This window comes from Eumetopias jubatus, unplaced genomic scaffold (genome assembly GCF_037043125.1).
Source record: "Eumetopias jubatus isolate StellerSeaLion01/CBP00866 unplaced genomic scaffold, mEumJub1_p1.0 scaffold_4, whole genome shotgun sequence".
NCBI classification, from domain to species: Eukaryota; Metazoa; Chordata; class Mammalia; order Carnivora; family Otariidae; genus Eumetopias; species Eumetopias jubatus.
The window spans coordinates 44388073-44412227 of record NW_028274810.1 but is presented as its reverse complement, the minus strand read 5'-3'; the positions used below and the strand labels follow the sequence as shown (position 1 = coordinate 44412227).

General features: G+C 36.3%; 1 protein-coding gene across 1 annotated transcript in view; it reads left to right on the top strand.

Moving 5' to 3' along the window:
* The first annotated feature begins 494 nt into the window (after window positions 1-494).
* MSH4 (mutS homolog 4) overlaps window positions 495-24155 on the top strand; it is a 100085-nt gene continuing 76424 nt past the window's right edge. The window contains exons 1-6 of the mRNA XM_028102480.2: window positions 495-756; window positions 10234-10416; window positions 16049-16209; window positions 17738-17848; window positions 19745-19860; window positions 20925-21098. Coding sequence (XP_027958281.2) covers window positions 522-756; window positions 10234-10416; window positions 16049-16209; window positions 17738-17848; window positions 19745-19860; window positions 20925-21098 — 980 coding nt within the window. The 5' untranslated portion in view covers window positions 495-521. The remainder of the gene's footprint in view (window positions 757-10233; window positions 10417-16048; window positions 16210-17737; window positions 17849-19744; window positions 19861-20924; window positions 21099-24155) is intronic.

The following is a 24155-nucleotide window of genomic DNA, read 5'->3' as shown; positions in this document are numbered from 1 at the left end:
CTTGTGGATGTTTAAGCTGTAGAGGGTCAAAGGCTCCTTTCTGTGTTTCTCCATAAGAGCAGTTAGGTGGGCTGAACACATCTGTTTACACCATCATAGGCGCTCGGTGTCCAGTGGTGGACAGTTGGTAAATTTAAAAAGCTCAGTAGTATGTGGGGGTGTGGTTGAAAAGCACCAGACACCTTTAGTAAAATACAGTGCTGTGAGAATAGTGGGGCTACCAAATTGGATGGTCATTGATAGGCTCTAAAGAATTCCGTTCAGCTGATCCCTGCAGATTGAAGAGAGCTGTACCTCAGATTAAGCTCAAAGCCAAAGCCGGTGGCGGGTGAAGGGACTGGGCAGCGGTGGAAGTAGGGCCTCAGGCGCGGATGGGGAAGCTGGGGCTCACTGCGCCTGCGCACTGGCGCTCCGTGCCTCTGCGCGCCGTGCTCGGGCCTTTTTCCGCGACGCTTCTGTGCTTCGAATCGCTGAAGGCGCGCTCAGAAATCTCAGGCTTCTGCTCGGGAAGATTTGTGAGGATGCTGAGGCCTGAGGTCTTATCAGTCTCGCCTTCTGTCCCTGCGGCTTCCCCCTCATTGGGAGAGGCTCGGTCTCAGGGTCCTCGCTATAATTTCGGACTCCAGGAGACTCCTCCGAGCCGCCCTTCAGCGCAGGCCTCTGCGTCCACCCCTTCTGGCACATCTGGAGCCGCCGGCGACCGGAGCAGCAGCACGAGTCTCCCTCGCCACCCGCCTCGCGCCCGGCCAGCCCAAGGCAAGGAGTGGTTGGGTGGATTCACCTGTCAGCTAGAGGTTTCGGGGAGCGGTGGCGGGTGGTTACCTCAGAAGTTTGAGTTGTGATGTGGTTGAGAATGGGTGCTCTAGGAATTTGATGGGTCTGAGTGAGTCAAAGACTGGACTCTTCAAATTGGTTTTATTACGAGGCCGCGATGGTAATGGCTCAGTTCTGAGGAAGGCTGCAGTAACATCCGGTATAATGCCCCTTTTCCGCGCTCCCAAAAGCATATGGCAAATGGCAGAATTTGTGCAGCAGTTTGGTGACAGGAGTGGCTCCTCTTGGCTCCTGAACTAAGAGAGGATAAAAATAGATTAAATTTAGCATTTTATCTAATTCAGTTGAATAGTATGTTTAAGGATTTAAAAATGTCTTTCAATTTGAGTTCAACCCTTTTATATTTGGACAACTCTCCCTTCATGGAAAAACTATCACTTTTTTTCACACACCATTGCAGCATAATGGTAAGGTAACAAATGCCAAATCCAGTGGTCACTTTTCAGTTCCCCTGTGATTAATGTTCTCGACCAGTCTTCTCTTGAACTTTTAATTTGGTTTCCCTAATTCTACTCTCCCGTTTTTCTCCTGTCTTTCAGAGAACTGCTTTGCTCACCGTTATCAGTTCCCAAATTATGGTTTGTTCTTAGAGTTTTGGTTTTTTTTTTTTTTTCTGGGCCGCTTCTTGGTTATGATTATCACTGCTCAGATCTCCCCTATGCTCCAGATTCCTATTACAGACTGTCTTCTGAAGTTTCTAGTGGGAGACCAATGGACACCTCAGACTCACTATATTATTAATTGAATTCATCACTCTACAGTTCCTTGAGCTGTTTCTTTTACTTAACTCAATCATTGGATTGTCTAAATCTTAAACCCGTAAGACTTCATTTCCTCACAACATCCAGTTAATAAGTCCTATGTTTATCTTTTAAATAGTTCTTTTCCTCTCTGTTGTCTTTGTGCCATTATAGGCTCTCATTATTTTATGTGTGAATTATTGCATCAAACTCTGGCTTTTGTGCCTGGATAAATGGTAGTACTATTTCCTGAGAAAGTGGGTTTTGTAGGAGAAGCAACTTTTAGAAGGAAGATGTGTTCTGTATGGACATGTTAAATGTGAAGAACCTCTAGAATATCCATATGGTCATACTGAGGCAATTGAATATATGGATCTTGGATTAAGAAGAGAAACTTAGGAGAGATTCAGATTTGAAAGTTACCAGTATATTTGAGGCCAGAGGGGAGAAGATAAAGAAGATAGAGCAAAACAGAGGTCAAGGAAATTGGAGGGCAACTAAGACAAGTGAGTGAGTTTCCAGAAGGAGCTTAGAGTCTAAAAGTAACCTGAGGACAAGAAACAGGCTTCTCTGTCTCTAGTTCCTGGTAACCACTCCCTTCCTTATTTCCTTTAAGTCTATGTAGTGCAACACATGGGTTCTGTACACTTCTGTACAGTGATATCCTTATACTGCATTCACCCTTTTGCAAATATTTTCTTTATCAAACTTCTCAAAGTATCCTAGTTTGAATGTGTCATCCAATTCCTACCGGTACCTGTGTAAAGAAGTCTGATTTTATCCTATGGTGGGTATGGGGAGACACTGAGAAATTGTGAGAAAGGAGATACATGGTGAAATTTCTTTTTCAGAAAGATCACCGGTGATGTTGTGAAGAATGGATTAGAGAGGCATAATACTAGAAGCAAGGAGATCAATTAAGAGACTTGCAGAAGGCCTGAAGAAGATATGGGCTTAAAATGAGCTAATAGGAGTAAAGACAGAAATTTTAGTGGTATTAAAAAAAAATTTACTAGACTTGCTGATTGGGTGTTAGGATTGATGAAAGGGGAATTAAGAACGATTTCTGAGTTTATAACTTGAGTGACAAGGTACAAGATGTTATAGTTGGCCAAAACTGGTTATAAATAAGTTTTGAGGGAAAGATAATTAGTATATTTTTGAACATTTAAAAGTTCTGGAAAGATCTCTAAAAGTTTACATCTAAAAGGTAGATTTAGGGACATAGAGCCACACTGATAGAACTTTCTGTGATGATAGAAATATTTCATATCTGTGCTGTCTAATATGGTAGCCAATAGCCAAATGTGGCTTTTGAGCATTTAAAATGTGGCTAGTATGGTGAATAGAATTTTTATTTTTTGTTAATTTTTATTTAAATTGTTAAATGCAGTCAGTAGCTACTACATTGAACAATGCAGGTATAGACCTAAGAATGGTTCTTGGATTTTTAAAGAGTTGAAAAGTAAAAGAAGAAGAGTATTTTGTGGCATGTGAAAATCATGTGAAATTCAGATTTCAGTGTCTGGAAGTAAAGTTTTTTTTTTTTAATTTAATTTAATATTATTATGTTATGTTAGTCACCGTACAGTTTTTGATGTAGCGTTCCATGATTCATTGTTTGCATATAACATCCAGAGCTCCATGCGATACATCCCCTCCTTAATACCCATCACTGGGCTAACCCAGCTATTCCTTATGTTCCACAAATAAGTGAAACCATGTGATAATTGACTTTCTCTGCTCGACTTATTTCACTTAGTATACTCTCCTCCAGTCCTATCCATGTTGATGTATAAGTTGGGTATTCATCCTTTCTGATGCCTGAGTAATATTCCATTGTATATATGGACCACATCTTTATCCATTCATTGTTGAAGGGCATCTCGGCTCTTTCCACAGTTTGGCTATTGCAGACATTGCTGCTATGAACATTCGGGTGCATATGGCCCTTCTTTTCACTACATCTGTGTCTTTGGGGTAAATACCCAGTAGTGCAATTGCTCTATTTTTAATTTATTGAGGAACCTTCATAAGGTAGCTCTATTTTTAATTTTTTGAGGAACCTTCACACTATTTTCCTAAGTGGCTGTACCAACTTGCATTTCCAACAGTGTAAGAGGATTCCCCTTCCTCCACAATCTCTCCAACATTTGTTGTTTCTTGCCTTGTCAATTTTTGCCATTCTAACTGGTGTAAGGTGGTATCTCAATGTGGTTTTGATTTGAATTTCCCTGATGGCTAATGATGATGAACATTTTTCATGTGTCTGTTAGCCCTTTCTGTGTCTTCTTTTGAAAAGGGTCTGTTCATGTCTTCTGCCCATTTTTTGACTTGATTATTTGTTTTTGGGGTGTTGAGTTTGATAGTTCTTTATATTTGGATACCAGCCCTTTGTCTGTAGTGTCATTTGCAAATATCTTCTCCCATTCTATGGGTTGCCTCTTAGTTTTGTTGATTGTTTCCTTTGCTGTGCAGAAGCTTTTTATCTTGATGAAGTCCCAAAAGTTCATTTTTGCTTTTGTTTCACTTGCCTTTGGGGATGTATCTTGAAAGAAGTTGCAGTGTCCGATGTTGAAGAGGTTACTGCCTATGTGCTCCTCTAGGATTTTGATGGATTCCTGTCTCACATTGAGGTCTTTCATCCATTCTGAGTTTATCTTTATGTATGGTGTTAGAGAATGGTCGAGTTTCAGTCTTCTGTATATGACTGTCCAATTTTCCAAGCACCATTTATTGAAGAGACTTTTTTCCGTTGCATATTTTTTCCTCCTTGTCGAACATTATTTGACTATAGAGTAGAGGGTCCATATCTGGGCTCTCTATTCTGTTCCATTGGTCTATATGTCTGTTTTTGTGCCAATACCATGCTGTCTTGGTGATCACAGCTTTGTAACATAGCTTCAAATCAGGCAGCGTGATGCCCCCAGCTTTGTTTTTCTTTTGCAACATTTCCTTGGAGATTCAGGGTCTTTTCTGATTCCATATGAATTTTAGGATTGTTTGTTCCAGCACTTTGAAAAATGTCAGTGGAATTTTGATTGGCATGACGTTGAAGGTATAGATTGCTCTGGGCAGCATAGACATTTTAACAATGTTTATTCTTCTGATCCATGAGCATGGAATGTTTTTCCATCTTTTTGTGTCTTCTTCAATTTCTTTCATGAGTGTTCTGTAGTTTCTAGAGTATAGATCCTTTACCTCTTTGGTTAGGTTTATTCTGAGGTATCTTACGGTTTTGGGTGCTATTATAAATGGAATCGATTCTCTAATTTCTCTTTCTACAGTTGCATTGTTATTGTATAAGAAAGCAACTGATTTCTGTGCATTGATTTTATATCTTGCCACATTACTGAATTTCTGTGAGTTCTAGTAATTTGGGGGTAGAATCTTTTGGATTTTCCATATAAAGTATCATGTCATCTGCAAAGAGAGAGAGTTTGACTTCTTCTTTGCCAATTTGAATACCTTTTATTTTTTTTTTGTTGTCTGATTGCTGTTGTTAGGACTTGTAGTATTATGTTGAACAATAGTGGCGAGAGTGGGCATCCTTGTCGTGTTCCTGATCTTAGGGGAAAGGCTCTCAGCTTTTCCTCATTGAGGATGATATTCGCCGTGTGGTTTTCATAGATGGATTTTATGAACTTGAGGAATGTTCCCTCTATCCCTGTACTCTGAAGAGTTTTAATCAGGAAAGGATGCTGTATTTTGTCAAATGCTTTTTCTGCATCAGTTGAGAGGACCGTATGGTTCTCTCTCCTCTTATTAATGTGTTCTGTCACACTGATTGATTTGCGAATGTTGAACCACCTTGCATCCCTGGGATCAGTCCCACTTGGTCGTGGTGGGTGATCCTTTTAACGTACCGTTGGATCTTATTAGCTGGGATTTTGTTGAGATTTTTGGAATCCATATTCATCAGGGATATTGGTCTGAAATTCTCCTTTTTGATGGGGTCTTTGCCTGGTTTGGAGATCAAGGTAATGCTTGCCTCATAGAATGAGTCTGGAAGCTTTCCTTCTGTTTCTATTTTTTGAAACAGCTTCAGGAGAATAGGTATAATTTCTTCTTTGAATGTTTGGTAGAATTCCCCAGGGAATCCATCAGACCCTGGATTCTTGTTTTTTGGGAGGTTTTTGATCACTGCTTCAATCTCGTTACTGGTTATTGGCCTATTCAGGTTGTCAATTTCTTCTTGTTTCAGTCTTGGGAGCTTATAGGTTTCCAGGAAGGACTCCATTTCTCCCACGTTGCTTAGTTTATTGGCATATGGTTCTTGATAATAATTTCTAGTAATTGTTTCTATTTCCTTGGTGTTAGTCATGCTCTCTCCCCCTTCATTCATAATTTATTAATTTGGGACCTTTCTCTTTTCTGTTGGTTAAGTCTGGTCAGTGGTTTATCAATCTTATTAATTCTTTCAAAGAACCAGCTTCTAGTTTCGTTGAACTGATCTCCTGTGTTTCTGGTTTCTAATTCATTGATCTCTGCTCTAATCTTAATTATTTCTCTTCTAATGTGTGGCTTAGGCATCCTTTGTTGCTTTTTCTCCAGTTCTTTAAGGTGTAGAGTTAGTTGGCGAATTCGGGATTTTTCTGTTTTTTTGAGTGAGGCTTGAATGGCTATGTGTTTCCCTGTTAGGACAGCCTTTGCAGTATCCCATAGGTTTTGGATGGATATGTTTTCATTCTCATTGGTTTCCATGAATTGTTTAAGTTCTTCTCTGATTCCCTGATTGAGCCAAACATTCCTGAGCAGAGTGGTCTTTAGCTTCCAAGTGTTTGAATTTCTTCCAAATTTTTTTTGTGATTGAGGTCCAGTTTTAAAGCACTGTGGTCTGAGAATATGCAGGGAATGATCTCAATCTTTTGATATTGGTTGAGACCTGATTTGTGACCCCGTATGTGGTCTATTCTGGGGAAAGTTCCATGTGCGCTTGAGAAGAATGAGTATTCTGTTGTTTTAGGGTAGAATGTTCTGTATATATCTATGAGGTCCATCTGGTCCAGTGTGTCATTCAAAGCTCTTGTTTCTTTGTTGATTTTCTGCTTAGATGATCTGTCTATTGCTGAGAGTGGAGTATTGAGGTCTCTTACAATTAACATATTATTATCAATATGACTCTTTATTTTGGTTAACAGTTGGCTTATGTAGTTGGCTGCTCCCATGGTGGGGACGTAGATATTTACAACTGTTAGATCTTCTTGTTGGATAGACCCTTTAAGAATGAGAAAGTGTCCTTCTGTGTCTCTAACTACAGTCTTTAGTTTAAAATCTAATTTGTGTGATAATAAGAATTGCTACCCCAGCTTTTTTTTGAGGTCTGTTGGCTTGGAGGGTAGATCTCCATCCCTTCACTTTCAGTCTGGATGTATCTTTAGGTTCAAAATGAGTCTCTTGCAGACAGCACATGGATAGTCCTGTCTTTTTATCGAATCTGCAACCCTGTGCTGTTTTATGGGACCACTTAGGCTGTTCACGTTGAGAGTGATTATTGAAAGATAATGAATTTATTGTCATCATGTTGCCTGTGAAGTCTTTGTTTCTATAGATTGTAAATTTCTGTTGGATATCACTCTTGGGGTCTTTCTCCTTTTAGAGAACCCCCTTAATATTTCTTGCAGGGCTGGCTTAGTGGTCACATATTCTTTCAGTTTCTGCCAGTCTTGGAAGTTCTGCATCTCTCCATCCATTCTAAAAGACAGCCTTCTTGGATAAAGTATTCTTGGCTGCATGTTCTTCTCATTTAGTACCCTGAATATGTCTTGTCAGGCCTTTCTGGCTTGGCAGGTCTCTGTGGATAGGTCTGACGTTATTCTGATGTTCCTCCCTCTGTCCATAAGGAATCTCTTCCCCCTAACTGCCCTTAAGATGGTTTCCTTGGTTCTCAGATATGCGAGTTTTACTATTACATGCCGGAGTGTTGGTCTGTTTTCCTTGATCTTGGGAGGGGTCCTCTGTGCCTCTAGGACATGAATGTTTGTTTCATTCCCAGATTAGGGAAGTTCTCAGCTATGATTTGCTCAAATATATCTTCTAGTCCTCTCTCTCTCTCCACCCCCTCAGGCATCCCAATAATTCTGACATTGGAAAGTTTCATGGTGTCACTTATTTCTCTAATTCTGTTATCATGGATTTTAAGTTGTTTCTCCCAGACTTTCTCTTTTTCTTTCTTTTCTATCAGTTTGTCTTCTTGATCACTAATTAGTTCTTCTGCCTCGTTTACCCTAGCTGTTCAAGTATCTAGATTAGATGGGATCTCACTGATAGCATTTTTAAGTTCTGCCAGTTCAGCTTTCATTTCTGCCCTTAGAGACTATATGTTACCATTAACCAATTTCTCCGTTCTAGCTACCGTCTTCATAACTGTTACTTTGAAGTCTGTTTCTGACATCTTGGCTATATCTGTATCCATTTGTAAATCTGTGGCAGAAGTCACAGTCTCTGAGTCTTTCCTATTTTGGGGGTTCCTCCTCCTAGTCATTCTGTTGATGGGTGGTTGAGGGAATGTATAGAGTCCAAATTATTGACCACAACCCAAGCAAAATGCACCTGTTTATAGGACCCTAGGGTTGTTGGCCTCTTGTTTTCCCAGTCTGTTTTCTGGGGGAGGGGCCTGCTGCAGTGTTACTCAGGCAACCCTGTTTGGGCAGAGTTGCCCTAACCCCCTGTGGGAGGGATGGGCTCAGTGAAAACAGGTTTTTGGGGGCTTTTGTTCTCTGGTGGCTTTCCCTGGCAGCTTTCCATGTCTCTTCCAATAGTAGAGCAGAAGGAGACCATTTCCAACCCTCTGCCTCAGAACAGAGAGTTCGCAGTCTCTTCTTCAGTGACCTCTCCAGGCCATACTATCTCCATTTCTGTCTATGGTGCTAAAAACTGCAGCTATTTGGGTTGTGTGCCCCTCAGCAGCACTCCCAGTCCTTGCCTCCAGGTTGGGACAGTCTCTGCCCTTTGTGCTTCTAAAACCGCCAGTGCCCCTAGTTCACACGCATGCCCTGCCGCTCTGGGTTTCAGTCCTTTTCCCACCACTGCTGGTCTGCGAGTTTGTGCCCCGTCCCCAGCACAGGAGGCTTTTGTGAACCTGTGATGCAGGATCCTGTTGGCTCCCTCCCCCTTCCATTTATTTTCCTCTATCTGCCCGTGGAATCAGGGCTCCCCGCTTCATACCTTGAAACCAACTGCCTACGATATTCTGTTTGTAGAGATCCAGACCTATCTTCTTACATCTCAGGCTGATTTCATGGGTGTTCAGAGTGGTCTGGTAGATACCCAGCTCAATTCAGGGGACCGGTTGGAATAGGGTCCCCTACTCCTCCGCCATCTTTTCCTGCCCCCTCTGGAAGTAAAGTTTTATTGAAACATAGCCATGCTCATTCATTTACTATTGTCTGTGGCTGCTTTCTGAATATAGTGTCTGAGTTGAGTAATTACTACAGACAGTATTGCCCAAAAAGCCAAAAATATTTACCATCTGGCCTTTTATTAAAAATGTTTGCCAAACTGTGCTTTACATTTTAAGAGCAGTTAGGTCTCTACATGAAGGTTGAGGGTTATAGATAACTAGAAATAGATATTAATAGAGACCAATATAATAGATGAGATGCCCAGAAAAGATGGATAATGCTAATATGTGAGAGAAGGTAAAAAAGTGTAGAACCCTGAGAAGCCAAAAGTAAAGAGGCAGACAGAGGAAAAAGAATCTGGCAAAGGAAACTACTGGTTTAAGGAGAATCAGAGTTGTCATGGAAGTGAAGGGGAATAGGAGAAAAGAGCCCCAATATATATATGTTTTTTATTATGTTAATCACTATACATTACATCATTAGTTTTTGATGTAGTGTTCCATGAGTCATTGTTTGCGTATAACACCCAGTGCTCCATGCAGAATGTGCCCTCTTTAATACCCATCACCAGGCTAACCCATCCCCCCACCCTCCTCCCCTCTAGAACCCTCAGTTTGTTTCTCAGAGTCCATAGTCTCTCATGATTCTTCTCCCTCTTTGATCCCCGCCCTTCATTCTTCCTCTCCTGCTATCTTCTTTTTTTTCTTTTTAACATGTATTATTTGTTTCAGAAGTACAGGTCTGTGGATGATAGACATTGGGGAGGGTATGTGCTATGGTGAGCGCTGTGAATTGTGTAAGACTGTTGAATCACAGAGCCCCAATATATTTTTAAGAAGTTTTATGTGCCAGGACCCTAAGGTAGGCTGTTCATGATGTTCTTTCTAATTTTATGGCAGTTCTGTTTAGTAGGTAATATATCAATAGGAAAGTGCCTGAACAGGGAAATGAATCCAAGTGAGTCTAAAGCTCTTTTTATACTATTTGCGTGGAAGGAGGGAGTTTCAATGAAGTTAAATCAAACGAGGAAAAGAGGTCTTGTAATTGTTATATAAAGTAAACATATATATTTGAAGGTAGTTTATGATTTTTATCAAGAGTAGTCTCCACTTATAGAAGCATATTAGCAAGTACTTTTCCTTATATTTTAGTATAAGACTATTTATCAGTAATGCCATTAAATTTGTCATAATTTGCTGTATTTTTAAAAGTCATCAGATAGTTTTATAGAAAGTGAACAAGATATAAATTATAGTGATTAAAATATTGCATAATTCTGAATCTTTTAGAACTGATATTTAATTTTTTGAATTTAGGTTCATACTTTGGAAACAAAAGATCTAATGCAGAAAACCCATTTGCATCAGATTTTACTTTTGGTACAAGCTCGGCTTCTGCACAAGATAGTAATTATCCTCAAATACTGAAAACTCCATTGTCTGCTGGAAATCCCCAGAGATCAGGTTATAAAAGTTGGACACCACAAATGGGATATTCAGGTAAAATGAAAATGAGTGGAATATTGACCTAGATGACTTTGAAACTATTAAGGTTTGTAAATTATAAATTAGGGTGGTTAAGTTCATTTGACGTTATTTGTAACTGATATAGATGACTGAAAGAAAAATACTTCAGTTTACCCATATCCATAATTTGAGGTTAAGTTAATGCTACGTAGTTTTTGATACTATTTGTTAATAAATGCAGGTTTGCATTATTTTAACTATTCTGACAAAAAAGTAAGAGAAAGAGAAAACTTTCCCTTTTATACATAATACTTATTTAAATCTAGCAGTTGATCCTGATCATTTTATTGTGCAGGGTTTTTTTTTTCATACTTAAATTTTAGTTTTTATCTAAATCTAGTTTTTCTTGAGGGGAAATGAATGAAATAGTTCTTCATGTGTAAGTGTTCTTAAGGTACACGCGTTGGAATTTCTTCGATACAGGACATGTGAATGTATACATTTACAAGATAATAACAAATTGTTTTTCTAAATGCTTCTACCAGTGTATACTATTACTAGCAACATGTGAGAGCTCTTCTTGATCTGATCCTCTCCAACAGTTGGTATTGTCAGACTTCTTAATATTTACCAGTCTAGAAGTTGTAAGATACTAATTGTAGTCTGAATTTGTATTTTCCTGGTTATTAATGAGGTTGATTACCTTTTGTGTGCTTTTTGACCATATAGCTTTCATTTTTTTGTGAAATGACTGTTCATGTGTTTTACCTATTTTTCTTTAGATTTATTTTTCTAGATTTATAGAAATTCTTTATATATTCTGAATATATATTCAGAGTATATATTCTTTTGATGAGTACATATATTGTGTATGTCTTCTTTTTTTATGATGTTCTTTGATGAACAGTTTTTAATTTTATACATTTTTAGTAAATGTTCTGCTGCACTTGTTTTTTTCTTTTTATCTTTACAGTTGTGTTTTATATATGTTTATTAGGTCTTTTCCTTCCTTTCTTTTTTAATAAACTACACTGATTGTGGGGCTTAAACTCATGACCCTGAGATTAAGAGTCACATGCTCTACCCACTGAGCCAACGAGGTGCCCATTAGGTCATTTCTTTAATTGTGTTGTTTAAGTATGTATCTCTAAAGACTTCTTTGTAGAGGTATATTAAAAACTCCCATTATGATTTTGGACTTGTCTATTTCTCTAGTAGTTCTGTTAGGTCTTTGTTTTGCATATTTTGAAGCTATTTTAGTAAGAGCCTAAAAATTTAGCATTGCTTTGTTGTAGTAGGAAATGACTCTTCATCTCTAAATATACTTTTTGCTTTAACATATTTTGTCTGCTATTAATACAACAATTCCTTTTCTTTAGGTTACTGTTTGTATGATATGTATTTAAAAAATTTTTGACTTCCAAACTTTTACCCTCAGGCCTTTGTACATGGTATTTCCTATGCTTAGGAACACTTTCTTCCCCTCTTCATACAGTCAACTCTTATTTATTCCTCAAATTTAAGCTTAAATGTTTAACCAACTGAGCCACCCAGGTGCCCTAAGCTTAAATGTTAGCATCTTTCAGAAAGCTTTCTGTAATCCTATAAGTCTAGGTTGATTCTCTTTACTATGTGCTCCCATTTCACTTTGCATTTTATTAATAATATTGGTATTTTAATTGTCTTTCTTCTCTGCTGCACTGTAAAATCCATGAAGGCAGAGACTATAGCAGTCTGGATCTAATTTGAAGATAGACCATATAATGATTTAAACAAGGGAGATTTAATATAAAGAATTGTTAAACTATGATAACAAAGTCACTGTAGGATATAAGAAAACTCTGTAAGGTACTCTAGAACTGAGGGGAGGCCCAAGAGGTCCTACTTGGAAGCAGGCTCTTTTCAGGACTCATCTCCAAGTCTGGGGTATACATCTCCTTGGAGAAAGTGAAGTTGAACCTACTAAATGGCAGAGACTACAGGTTTGCCAGGCAAGGGTTGGTCCACTGTCCCCCTGGGAAGTGGTGCTATATGGGGCATTTAATGTTGATCAGGTTAGGTACTCACAGTGTGGTTGACCAGGTTAGCCTTGGTAAGAGGAAGTTCATGATGTTGAGCCCGTGCATATCCTTGCTACCATGACTGCTTTGTTCATAGGTCTACTAAAGAAGCACTGGGGTGGCTGGGAAAAGAGGCTAGTTGACATCTGCAGAGTGTAGCATTTTATCTACCTGATTATTAAGAGTGCCCTCTATAGTAGTTGCCCTTTAGTGGGCATTCACATGAGACATAAATATTTTCGAAGTTTATGCCCATTCAAAGAGGTTCATCTGCATACTTTCCCCACAGCTTTCCTTTTTATTGTATTCCAGTTCTATTTCTTCCAAGTCCCTGACTATCCAGACTGGACTATCATTACCAACTGCTTATGAATGAGTCTAAATCTGTACTTCTGGTACAGTACTACCTCATTCCAGACATGGTAGATAACCAAAGGTACTGCTAAAAGTTCTGCTCAACAAAAGATCAAAGTGAACAAAACAGCTAAAAAAATTAGAATAAAATAGTAATGCATATCAAATATCTCACAGTGAAAGAGGAGTTTCATAGCAGAAAAGCAATGGAAGAAATTAGGAAGGAAAAAGATTGTCTATACAAAAGCGGAAATCTTTGAGAGATCAAGATTGGTAGCAACTATAAATCATTTTCATTGATTTATAAAATTTTCATAAACAGATGGAAAACATTAAGATTTAGTAAAAACTGTATAAAAAGACATGAACATATCAAAAGAAAATATAGAAAACAAATGGATATGTTAAATTCTGTTCAGTTTTGATAGTAATTTTCAAAAATACAAATTCAAATGTCAATACATTAAATTAGGACCACAGAAATCAGAGAGGGCGACAAACCATGAGAGACTCTGGACTCCAGGAACTAAACTGAAGGTTACAGAAGGGAGGGGGTGGGATGATGGGGTAACTGGGTATTAAGGAGAACACATGTGGTGATGAGCACTGGGTGTTATACGCAACTAATGAATCATTGAACATAATAATAAAAAAATAATAAAAAATAAATTAGAAATAATTATACATTTCAGAAGTTAGTAATGGTAAAGACACAGTAAAACTGGTTTTTCTCATATACTGCTGATGGAATAAAAAATTGGAAAAAAAAGAATTGATATAGGGGCACCTGGCTGGCTTAGTCAGTAGATCATGTGTTTCTTAATCTCAGGCTTGTTGGTTTGAGCTCCACGTTGGGTGCAGAGATTACTTAAATAAACTTTAAAAAAAATTGGTACAATTCTGAAAGAAATTTGGCAATATATATGAGATTCTTAACAAATGGTGGTTTTCCCTTGTTCCAGTAATTGACTTCTAAGGATCTACTTTAAGGAAATAATAGACCCACAAAAAAGCTTTAGGCACTAGAATGCTCATTATATTATTACTTACAAAAGAGATAACAGTATAAATGTTCTTTTAGAAGTTTAAGGGAGATATCTTCTGAGTGTACTAAATTTCCACTGGAAATTGGTATTTATTTTCCAATTAAAAATAGGAAGGTCATATTTTATTGCAGAATTTAAACTGCCTTCATAGATCTAATATAAACTCAATCATAATGTATGAATAAGATGGCTTTCATGGCAAAGAGGGTTTGGAGATCTAGACATAATACATTTTTAAATGAACTCTTAAATTGACTGCTAACTAAGATTACATAATTGTTTAATTTTGTAGGCATTATAATAGAAGAGTAGAAAAAATGAATCTAGGTCAGGGAGGGAAAAGAGAGAGGAAATGATTTTTTTAAAGATTTTATTTATTTATTTGACAGAGAGAGACACAGTGAGAGAGGGAACACAAGCACGGAGAGTGGGAGAGGGAGAAGCAGGCTTCCCTCTGAGCAGGGAGCCTGATGTGGGGCTCGATCCCAGGACCTTGAGATCATGACCTAAGCAAAGGGCAGACGCTTAAAGACTGAGCCACCCAAGCGCCCCAAGGAAATGGGTTCTCTTGAAAGATTGACAAGGGAATCAAAAATAAGTTTGCTTTTTGACAATAAAATTTTAGATATTTTTAGCCTGCCATCTTTTCATCCATGAATAATGCCTCATATTTAAATAATTTCATATACTTTACATAAAAAAGCCTTTTATATTATTGCATTTAATTCTTTTTTTTAAAGATTTTATTTATTTGAGAGAGAGAGAGATCACAAGTGGGGGGGCAGATGGGGAGGGATAAGCAGACTCCCTGCTGAGCAGGGAGCCCAACATGGCAATCCCAGTACCCTGGGATCATGACCCGAGCCAAAGGCCGTCACTCAACCGACTGAGCCACCCAGGCACCCCTATTGCATTTAATTTTTATACTTTGTGAAAAAGGTTTGGTATTTCTCCTTTCAAGATGAATGAATAAATGGTAGCTTTATAAAGGTTAAACAACTTACCTGAATATTCATTGTTTGTAAGGTACAGATCTCAAAATCAGTAATAATATGTAAAGGTTAGGAGCACCAGATCTGGAGTCAGGCTGCCTGTGTACAAATTCTGACTTTATTAGTTCCATCCATGCTTCAGTCTCCTTGAAGGTAAATGGAGTAAATAATGATATCTATTTGATGGAATTGTGACAATTAAATGAGTTAATTCAAATAAAGAATTTTTGGCACATTAATAAAGTATCCAACATTACACATATAGTTACATATAATTGGAGTTTATAGTTATATAATATATTTTTTTAAGATTTTATTTATTCATGAGAGACAGGCAGAGGGAGAAACAGGTTCCCTGTGGAGCAGGGAGCCAGATGCAGGACTAGATCCCAGGACCCCAGGATCAGGACCTGAGCTGAAGGCAGACGCTTAACCCACTGAGCCACCCAGGCGTCCCTATAATATTTTATGCTTTATAAAATGCATTCATATATATAATCCCATTTGATCCTTTCATACCAGCTCTTGAGTTAGGCAGGGCAGTTATTAATTTTGTGATTTTTGATTATTTATTATGAAGTAATTTGCTCAAATTCATATAGCTTTTAGATGATAGAGTAGGATAAATAATCTAGGTTTTCTCATCCCAAACTCAGTGTTCCTTCATAACTCCATTCCAATGAAATGCAAAATAGGGCAATGTATAAATTAGTTCTAATTTTGAAGTTAAGTTTTGGCAAAATACTTTGATAATTAACATTTTTATTTGGTCTGGATATGAAAAGCTGTTTTTTGATGAGGAAAAAAAGGTTATTTCCTTGGATATTAAGAGCCATGTCCTAAACTCGGTGCTTTGAGATCTTACTAGAAAGAATGAGAACAAGCGTGGAGGACACGGGGAAGGGAGGGAAAACTGGGAAGAAATCAGAGAGGGAGACAAACCATGAGAGACTCTGGACTCTGGGAAACAAACTGAGGGGTGCGGAGGGGAGGGGGTTCGGGGGTTGGGGTAACAGAGTGATGGGTATTAAGGAGAATGTGTGTGGTGATGAGCACTGGATATTATATGCAACTAATGAATTGTTGAACATTACATCAAAAACTAATGATGTACTACTTTATGTTGGCTAACTGAACATAATAAAAAAAAGGAAAGAATGAGAACATACTATTATTAATGTTTATACATTTTCTTTTTAAAAAAATTTAACAGCTACATCGTCATCTGCAGTTTCAACACACTCCCCATCAGTTATTGTAGCTGTTGTAGAAGGTAGAGGACTTGCCAGAGGTGAAATAGGAATGGCAAGTATTGATTTAAAAAGCCCACAAATTATATTATCTCAGTTTGCAGACAATACAACATATGCGAAGGTAAGTATTTATACTGTTAGAAAATGGTTGACCTAGTGAGCACTATGTAGATTTTCAAGTCACTGCTTTCCTAATTAGTTTACTTTTTCATGGAATAAAGTTTATTCACAATTGTTCTAATGTAGGCTACTCTGAATTAAAATTGTTTTACATCTGATTTTAATTTTTTAATGTATTTTGTCCTAAAAATAATATGCTTTGCTGTTATATGAACATTTCAAATTACTGTTAATTTCTAAAATTAACCTCTTCAAATTAATAGTTCCTGGACTCATTCCAAAGATTATATATTAATAATGCTATTGCCAAGGGTTGTTTCCACTGAACAGTATTTGAATTTTATTTTCCATAGTTCAGGGAAACTGGTCTTTTAGGTCAGTCATAATTTAGCCTCTTCTTGCCTTCACTTCCTATCACTTATCATTAATTTGGGCCACTGGCCTATCGTCATGGAAATTTCTGTCATTTACCAGGTAGAAGTAATCTGCTTCTAATCTCTATATTCTAAAAAGTTAGTTGACCCAATTTCTGTTATTAAATATATATATGCTATGTTATTTTTAGCATTTTATTATTTTTTTTCCTTTTCCTAATTCCTCTTTATGGTTTCTCGGTACATAGATTTCCTTTTCCTACCTAATAATTGTTTTAACATAGCTAACAACCTACGTGATACTAGTAATGCATGTAACTTTATCTCTGGGTGTTTCACATTTTTATGCAATTTAAAAAAAACATAGGAAAAAGCTTTTTTAAAAACAAATGTTCGGCAAATTGATTAAGAATTTCTGTGTGTGGGGGCACTGGGTGGCTCAGTTGTTTAAGCATCTGCTTTTGGCTCAGGTCATGATCCCAGGACCCTGGGATCGAGCCCCACATCAAACCCCCACTCAGCGGGGAGTCTGCTTCTCCTTCTTCTGCCCCTCTCCCTCACTCGTGTTCGCTCTCTCTCTCTCTCAAATAAATAAATAAAATCTTAAAAAAAAAGAAGAATTTCTGTGTCTGGGATAGTTCTAAGAAATGCATCTGTATTGTGAAAAGAATAAGTTGTAAAACATACGTTTCTCATCTGTGTTTCTATACTGTTCAACTTCTAAGCTGTACCAGTGTGGTCATAATGATTGAATCACCATAGTTACACTTTTGAATGTGTTTATGTTTTTTATGGAGAGGGATAAAATACCAAATAGAAGAATTAATTTTAAAACATCTTATATTAGGAATATATATCTGATAAGTTCAAATTAATTTTTGAGCTTAGAGCTGTTACAAATTATTGTGAAGTAAAATATAGCCTATGTTTATATTTTATATATATGATATATATATATTTATATACATATAGCATATGTGTAATATATCACTATTAGAAATATATCTTAACTGACATATATAATTAGAACAGTTGTAATTTTGTGTATCTGTGAATTAATTTTAAGTACTTATCTCTCAGAAAAATATGCCACTTGTTTGGTTTTAGAGAATCCTAAGCTTACATTTAAGAAATTATTTATTCAAATGATTTTAGGTGATCACTAAACTCAGCATTTTATCACCTTTGGAAATAATAATGTCAAATACTGCTTGTGTTGTGGGGAATTCAACTAAGTTGTTTACTCTGATCACAGAAAATTTCAAGGTGAGTGATTTTTATTCTCAATAGTAACATTCAAATCTTATTTAAAATCCATTCTATAATAGCATTCTGGAGAACGATAATTTGAACAACTTTATATTTACCCTAAAGTACTCACCAAATACAAGTCCTAAACTAACGGACAATTAACACATAAAATGAAAATGACAGGGCATCCACTTATTTGATTTGGCACCCTTGATCTACCTTAAACACCATCTTTTTTTTTAATTGTAGGTAGGTTACTTCTGTGAGGTTTAAGATAATTATGATGGCTACAGATTGATGTGATCTTAGCTTATCCAATTCAGAGAAAAAATACATTCTTTCTTCCAGTATCCATATATAAATTCCAGGGAAGGACCCTAATGGGTCCTGCTTTGTTCATATTCCCACATGTTAAACTAATTACTGTTTCTCAGGGTAGAAGCACTATGATTGATTAATCCCTGGTCATTTGCTTTCTGTGGGGATACAGAGCTCTGTAATTGACAGTTACCAAACCCACATGGAATGTAAAATAGATATGAGTCCTTCAAAGGCAAAAACAGCATATATTCACTACACTTGAGATGTAGGGCAGTATGGCATAGTTCGGCTCAGGTCATGATCCTGAAGTCCCGGGATTGAGTCCCGCATTGGGCTCCCCGCTCAGCGGGGAGTCTGCTTCTCCCTCTGACCCTCTTCCTTCTCGTGCTCTCTATCTCTCATTCTCTCTCTCTCAAATAAATAAATAAAAATAAAGTCTTTAAAAAAAAGGATATAGGAGTCAGATTGTGCTTGTTTCAGATCTTGACTCTACATGATCTTGTGCAAGTTACTTAAGTTTTTTTCATCAGTAAAATAGGGACAATAATCTACCTCCTAGAGAATTGGTATTTTATATAACATAATTAGAGAAATGACCTCATTGATTAAGGTTACTTTTGGGCAAAGCCCTAGAGGAAGTGAGAGACAGAACCATAGAAGTATTTGGGGTAAAAGTATTGTAAGCAGAGGGGAAAAACCAGTATTATTGTTATTGTCATTATTACCACACTTACCATAAAAAAAACGTTCATTAGAAGAGAAGCACTATGAAGTGGAAGGACTTTGTAGCCAGAGAAATCTAAATTCAAGTCTCAGTTCTGGCACGTATCAAATGTATGATGTTAGAAAAACTACTTGACTTTTTAGAATTTTACTTGTAAGAAAATTGTAGTTAAAACAAGACTTAGATCGTAGAGTTATTGTGAAGATTAACTGATATAACTTAAAACAGTCTTGGTGCATAACAAATTCCCTATCTCATGAATTTTTTTTTCCTGTCTTACAGCTCTTTCATAGTCCATTGTTACTATATTATCTTTCTTACATATTGTTTTTATTCAGAGGAGGTAAACCTTTTACTCTACAACTTCATGCTTTTTTTCCTACTCCTTTAAAAATTTCATTATCTCCTTTTCTTCTAAATAAATTCACCTTATGTATATAACATCTCATAGATTTGGTAGCTAGAACTGATATTTTCTTCCTCTGCAGCTAATACATTATAAGGATCTACTCTATCTCAATTATGGTAGAATATGTAACACCAAATGTAAAACCTGGGTGGTGATGTTGCTGTAGAATAAAATTAATAGAAGGCAGAGGCTCTCATGTTTATTTTTTATTATTGTACCTACCACATTCAGTTAAATGTCATGTGAATATGGTCTAATAAGAGCTATAGACTGCTATAATTCACTTAGCAAAATAGATAATCATTCTTTTTTTGTAAATCATTAAGAAAATATCCTATTTAACTCTGGAAAATAATAAATAATAAAAAATAAACTTTATATGATATTGAAGCTACGTAAGTTTTGGGGCAACTGCATGAAACTTAAAATTTATTTTGAAATTAAAACTTCTTTTCAGAATGTTAATTTTACTACTATCCAAAGGAAATACTTCAATGAAACAAAAGGACTAGAGTACATTGAACAGTTATGCATAACAGAATTCAGCACTGTCCTAATGGAGGTTCAGTCCAAGTAAGTTATGACTTAAGGAAAGTAATAAGTCTGTAGTGTAAGTTCAATGAGGGCAAGGTCTTTTGTTTGTTTTGTTTTCTGCTGTATCCCTAGAAAAGTGCCTGACTTACAATACATACTCCATAATTATTGAAATAGTAAAATAGTTAACTAAAATTTATATACAAGGCATATTTTGCTAACTTAATTTATATAGAATTTTTCCAAATTGGTCATAATCTGTTGCCATTATGGTTGCTGCTCACTTTACTTTGGAGTGAATTGCTCAAGTAGCTACAGTAACCTAGAAATGTGAGACACTGAGCTGTACTCCTGTTATCTCATACATGTACTCCTAAGAGATTCAGCTAGGACAGGGAATGATATTTTTAAAAAAAGGATTTTTTAAAAAAAGATTTTACTTATTTGATAGAGACAGAGAGAGAACACAAGCAGGGGCAGCTGCAGGCAGAGGGAGAGGGAGAAGCAGACTCCTCCCTGAGCAGGGAGTCCAACGTGGGGCTCTATCCCAGGACCCTGAGATCATGACCTGAGCTGAAAGCAGATGCTTAACAGACTGAGCCACCCAGGCACCCTAGAAAGGGTATTTTTTAGAACATACCTAAATAGATACTGTCTTTGAGCTAGTTTGGACTAGTTGTTTATTCAGTTAATCACAGTAACTAAGCTCACCAAGATCATAACATACTTTTCTATACATAGGAACCTCCTAACTCTGTCAGACCTTTTCAACATTATTTGAGTTCTTGGAATGTTACATTGATGTAAATTACTACTGAGTATTGTCTTCCAGCCTGTGATTTATTGGAGTTCTTAAGTGTCAGGCTTCAGAAAATTGTGTTTCTATCAACTTTTATGTTTTAGAGGTTATTTTGTTAGTTTCCAAAAGTCAAGAGCACTGAAAAAAAAATAAAGAGCACTGGGTGTGCTTTTTCCCTTTGAATTTAAGCAGTGCTATGCAAATATTTATAATTTTCCTAATAATGAGGTGAAATAAATGTTCTATAGCAATACTTTGTTTTATTCTAAAGATTTATAGTGAAGTGTCATTGGTCACCTTTCAGGTATTACTGCCTTGCAGCTGTTGCAGCTTTATTAAAATATGTAGAATTTATTCAAAATTCAGTTTATGCACCAAAATCGCTGAAGATTTGTTTCCAGGGTAGTGAACAGACAGCCATGATAGATTCATCATCAGCCCAAAACCTTGAATTACTAATTAATAATCAAGACTGTAGGTAAGATCATCTAAATTTTTTTCTTACAAAATATATCAGTGTATTTTATTATGTCCTATTTTTCTATGAATAGTTATTTTACATTTCTGTAAATTGATATAGAAATATTGAATAAACACACCTTTAATCATTGTACCATTGTTGCTGAACTGCTCAGATGTTTCACGAAAGTCAAATTTTAAAAAGATATTTGTATGAAACAACAAAAAACAACCCATTTCAAAACTAGGCAAAGGACTTGAAGGGACATTTCTCCAAAGAAGATATCCAAATGGCCAATAAGCACAGTCATTATGGAAATGCAAATCAGAACCACAGTCAATACTTCACACTCATTAAGATGGTTATTATCAAGTAAGTAGAAAATAAGTGTTGGCAAAGATGTGGAGAAATTGGAACCCTGGTACATTTATCATGAGAATATAAAATGATACAGTCATTTTTGGAAACAGTATGTTGATGCCTCAAAAAAAGTTAAACATAGAATTACCATATGATTCAGCATTCTACTTCTAAGTGTGCATACCGAGAAGACGTGAAAGCAGAGACTCAAAGAGATACTTGCACACAAGTGTTCACAGCAGCATTATTCACAGTAGCCAAAAGGTGGAAATAAACCAAATGTCCATCAGTGACTGACTGACTAGATAAACAAAAGAAGGTAAATACATAATGTACAATGGAATATCCTTCAGCCTTAAAAATGAGTGAAATTCTGATATATGCCACAAGATGTGTGAACCTTGAAGACATTGTACTAAGTGAAATAAGCCAAACACAAAAGGAAAAATATTTTATAATTCCACTTAGATACCTAGACTAAGCAAATTCATAGAGACAGAAAGTAGACAAAAATTATCAGGGACTTGGAACAGTAGGGAGTGGGTAGTTACTGTTTGGTGGATTCAGAGTTTCTGCTTGGGATGATGAAAAAGTTCTGGAAATGGGTAATGGCAGTTGTACAATATTGTGGGTGTATCTAACAACACTGAATTGTGTACTTAAAATGATTAAAATGGTAAAATTTATGTTATGTGTGTTTTACCACAATAAAAAGAAATTGTGTCCAGATTACCACAAAATTTGAATGACCAGCTTTAAAAACATCAAGTACAGGAAATTTAAAGGGCTATATAATTATTTGAGAAGGTAAAAATAGTTGAATCAACTTGGTCTATGGTGTATGACTAGATTGCTGGTTTTACTGGCTTATTATTAACTTCAGAGTACCAGGAATATGAATGATGAGCATGAGAGAGAGAGATATGGAGAGGCACAGACAGACACATGCACAGTGTTTATAGATTTCATAGTAGGGTACTTCAACTAGAATTAACACATTAATAGAAAATATAATCAACATGGTGATGGTGAGGCAGGAATGCATTAATATAGGGTCGGTTTGGTACAAAGAATTAATGAGGAATTACAGTCTAGAGATGGAAACACAGATAGTATTATTAACATGTACTAAGTATGGTGATAAAATTTGCATAAAAATGATGGGATCATAGCAGAGAGAGAGTTAATTGGGCTTGGATTAAGGGTAAAAGGGAAGTACTTAGGAAAGGCTTTCTAGAGGAGATAATACCTGAGGTAAGTTTTGAAATATAAACATAAATAGAAGTAATCCAGATGAAGTAGAAAAGGTGGTAAGATAGTAAGTCTCGAAAGCATGATTTTCATTATAACAATATGGTATGTGCAAGGAAACTAAAGCTATTTAATATTACTGATTGGTAAAGTGCAAGTTCGGAGTAAGTAAGCTTGGAGTAGTTAAATAATCAGCTTTTGGTAGTTAAATATAACATTAGACATCAATGAAAGGGATAAACTTAAAATGGTTATGATATTTAGTATTAAGAGTATTGAAGGGAATAAAGAGTACTTTAGACAATTGAAACCTTAAGGTGCTCAGTGTAAATTTAGAGCCATAGTTGTTTAAATATCTCTATTACTTTGTATATTCTTATCCTGGCTTCACTTTCCATTATGTGAAATTGCCAGACATTATTTGTTGTTGCAAACTTAGAAACATAGGCTATCTAATTTTGTTAATTACTTATACTCTAATCATCAAGAGCAGTTTAAATCTATCTAGGTACTGTTGATACTACTTTTAGTAAGAGTAGTACTATATGTAACACTTTTAGTTATCCATCAGTATGGTAGCCTCAGTTCCTTTGCAGTTCCATTGGTTAATGATGGTCTAAAATTACAACCTTAAAGAATTTATGGTTAATTGTAGCTATTATTCCTTTTCAATTTAGTGAATAAGGAATTTTTTTCTTCTTGCTACTTAAAAAGGATTAAAATAATATTATTTGGAAAAATTACTCTGTCATTTACTTTCTGTTATAATAACATAGAGTAACATAGAGAGTCAATAACCAAGACTTGTAATTACTACAAAGTGTTTATACTTTGTCACATTTAATAATTCATCATTATTTATCATTATCATTGTCAAACATTGCTTGACTTCCTGCTATATATTACATGATAGGATATTTGACCTCTAGGAGTTCATATTATAGTTGAAAAGAAGAAATTGAGAAGCCTTTTCATAGACTTGAAGCAAAGAATATCAGGTTAAAAGATGGATATTCTACCTGCTGAACTATTGGAATAGCTCTAACGCTTCTGTAGACTTGGTCACCTGTTCAGAGCAGTTTCACTCTTTGATTTCTATAGCAAATGGCAGGTTTGGGTATGCTGCTCACTCCCTTGGTTCTTGTAGAAGCCCATTTCTCAAAAAGTAAATGCCTCTGATGACTCTACTCCCACCCCTGACTAGGACTTGATTTGAGTAGTTCTCTAAAAATTTGTTTAAATTGATATACCAGGGCACCTGGCTGGCTCAGTTAGTAGAGCATATTTGGTCTCAAGGTTGTGACTTCAAGCCTACATTGGGGGTAAAGTTTACTTAAAAAAAAGTTGATATACCAAAAATCTGCTAGCCTAATGACTAAATTAAGTCATTCTTGTTTTCTATCCTCTCTCAACCCAGATTCAGTCCACTAGTAAATCCCCTTGACTCAACCTTTAGACTACATA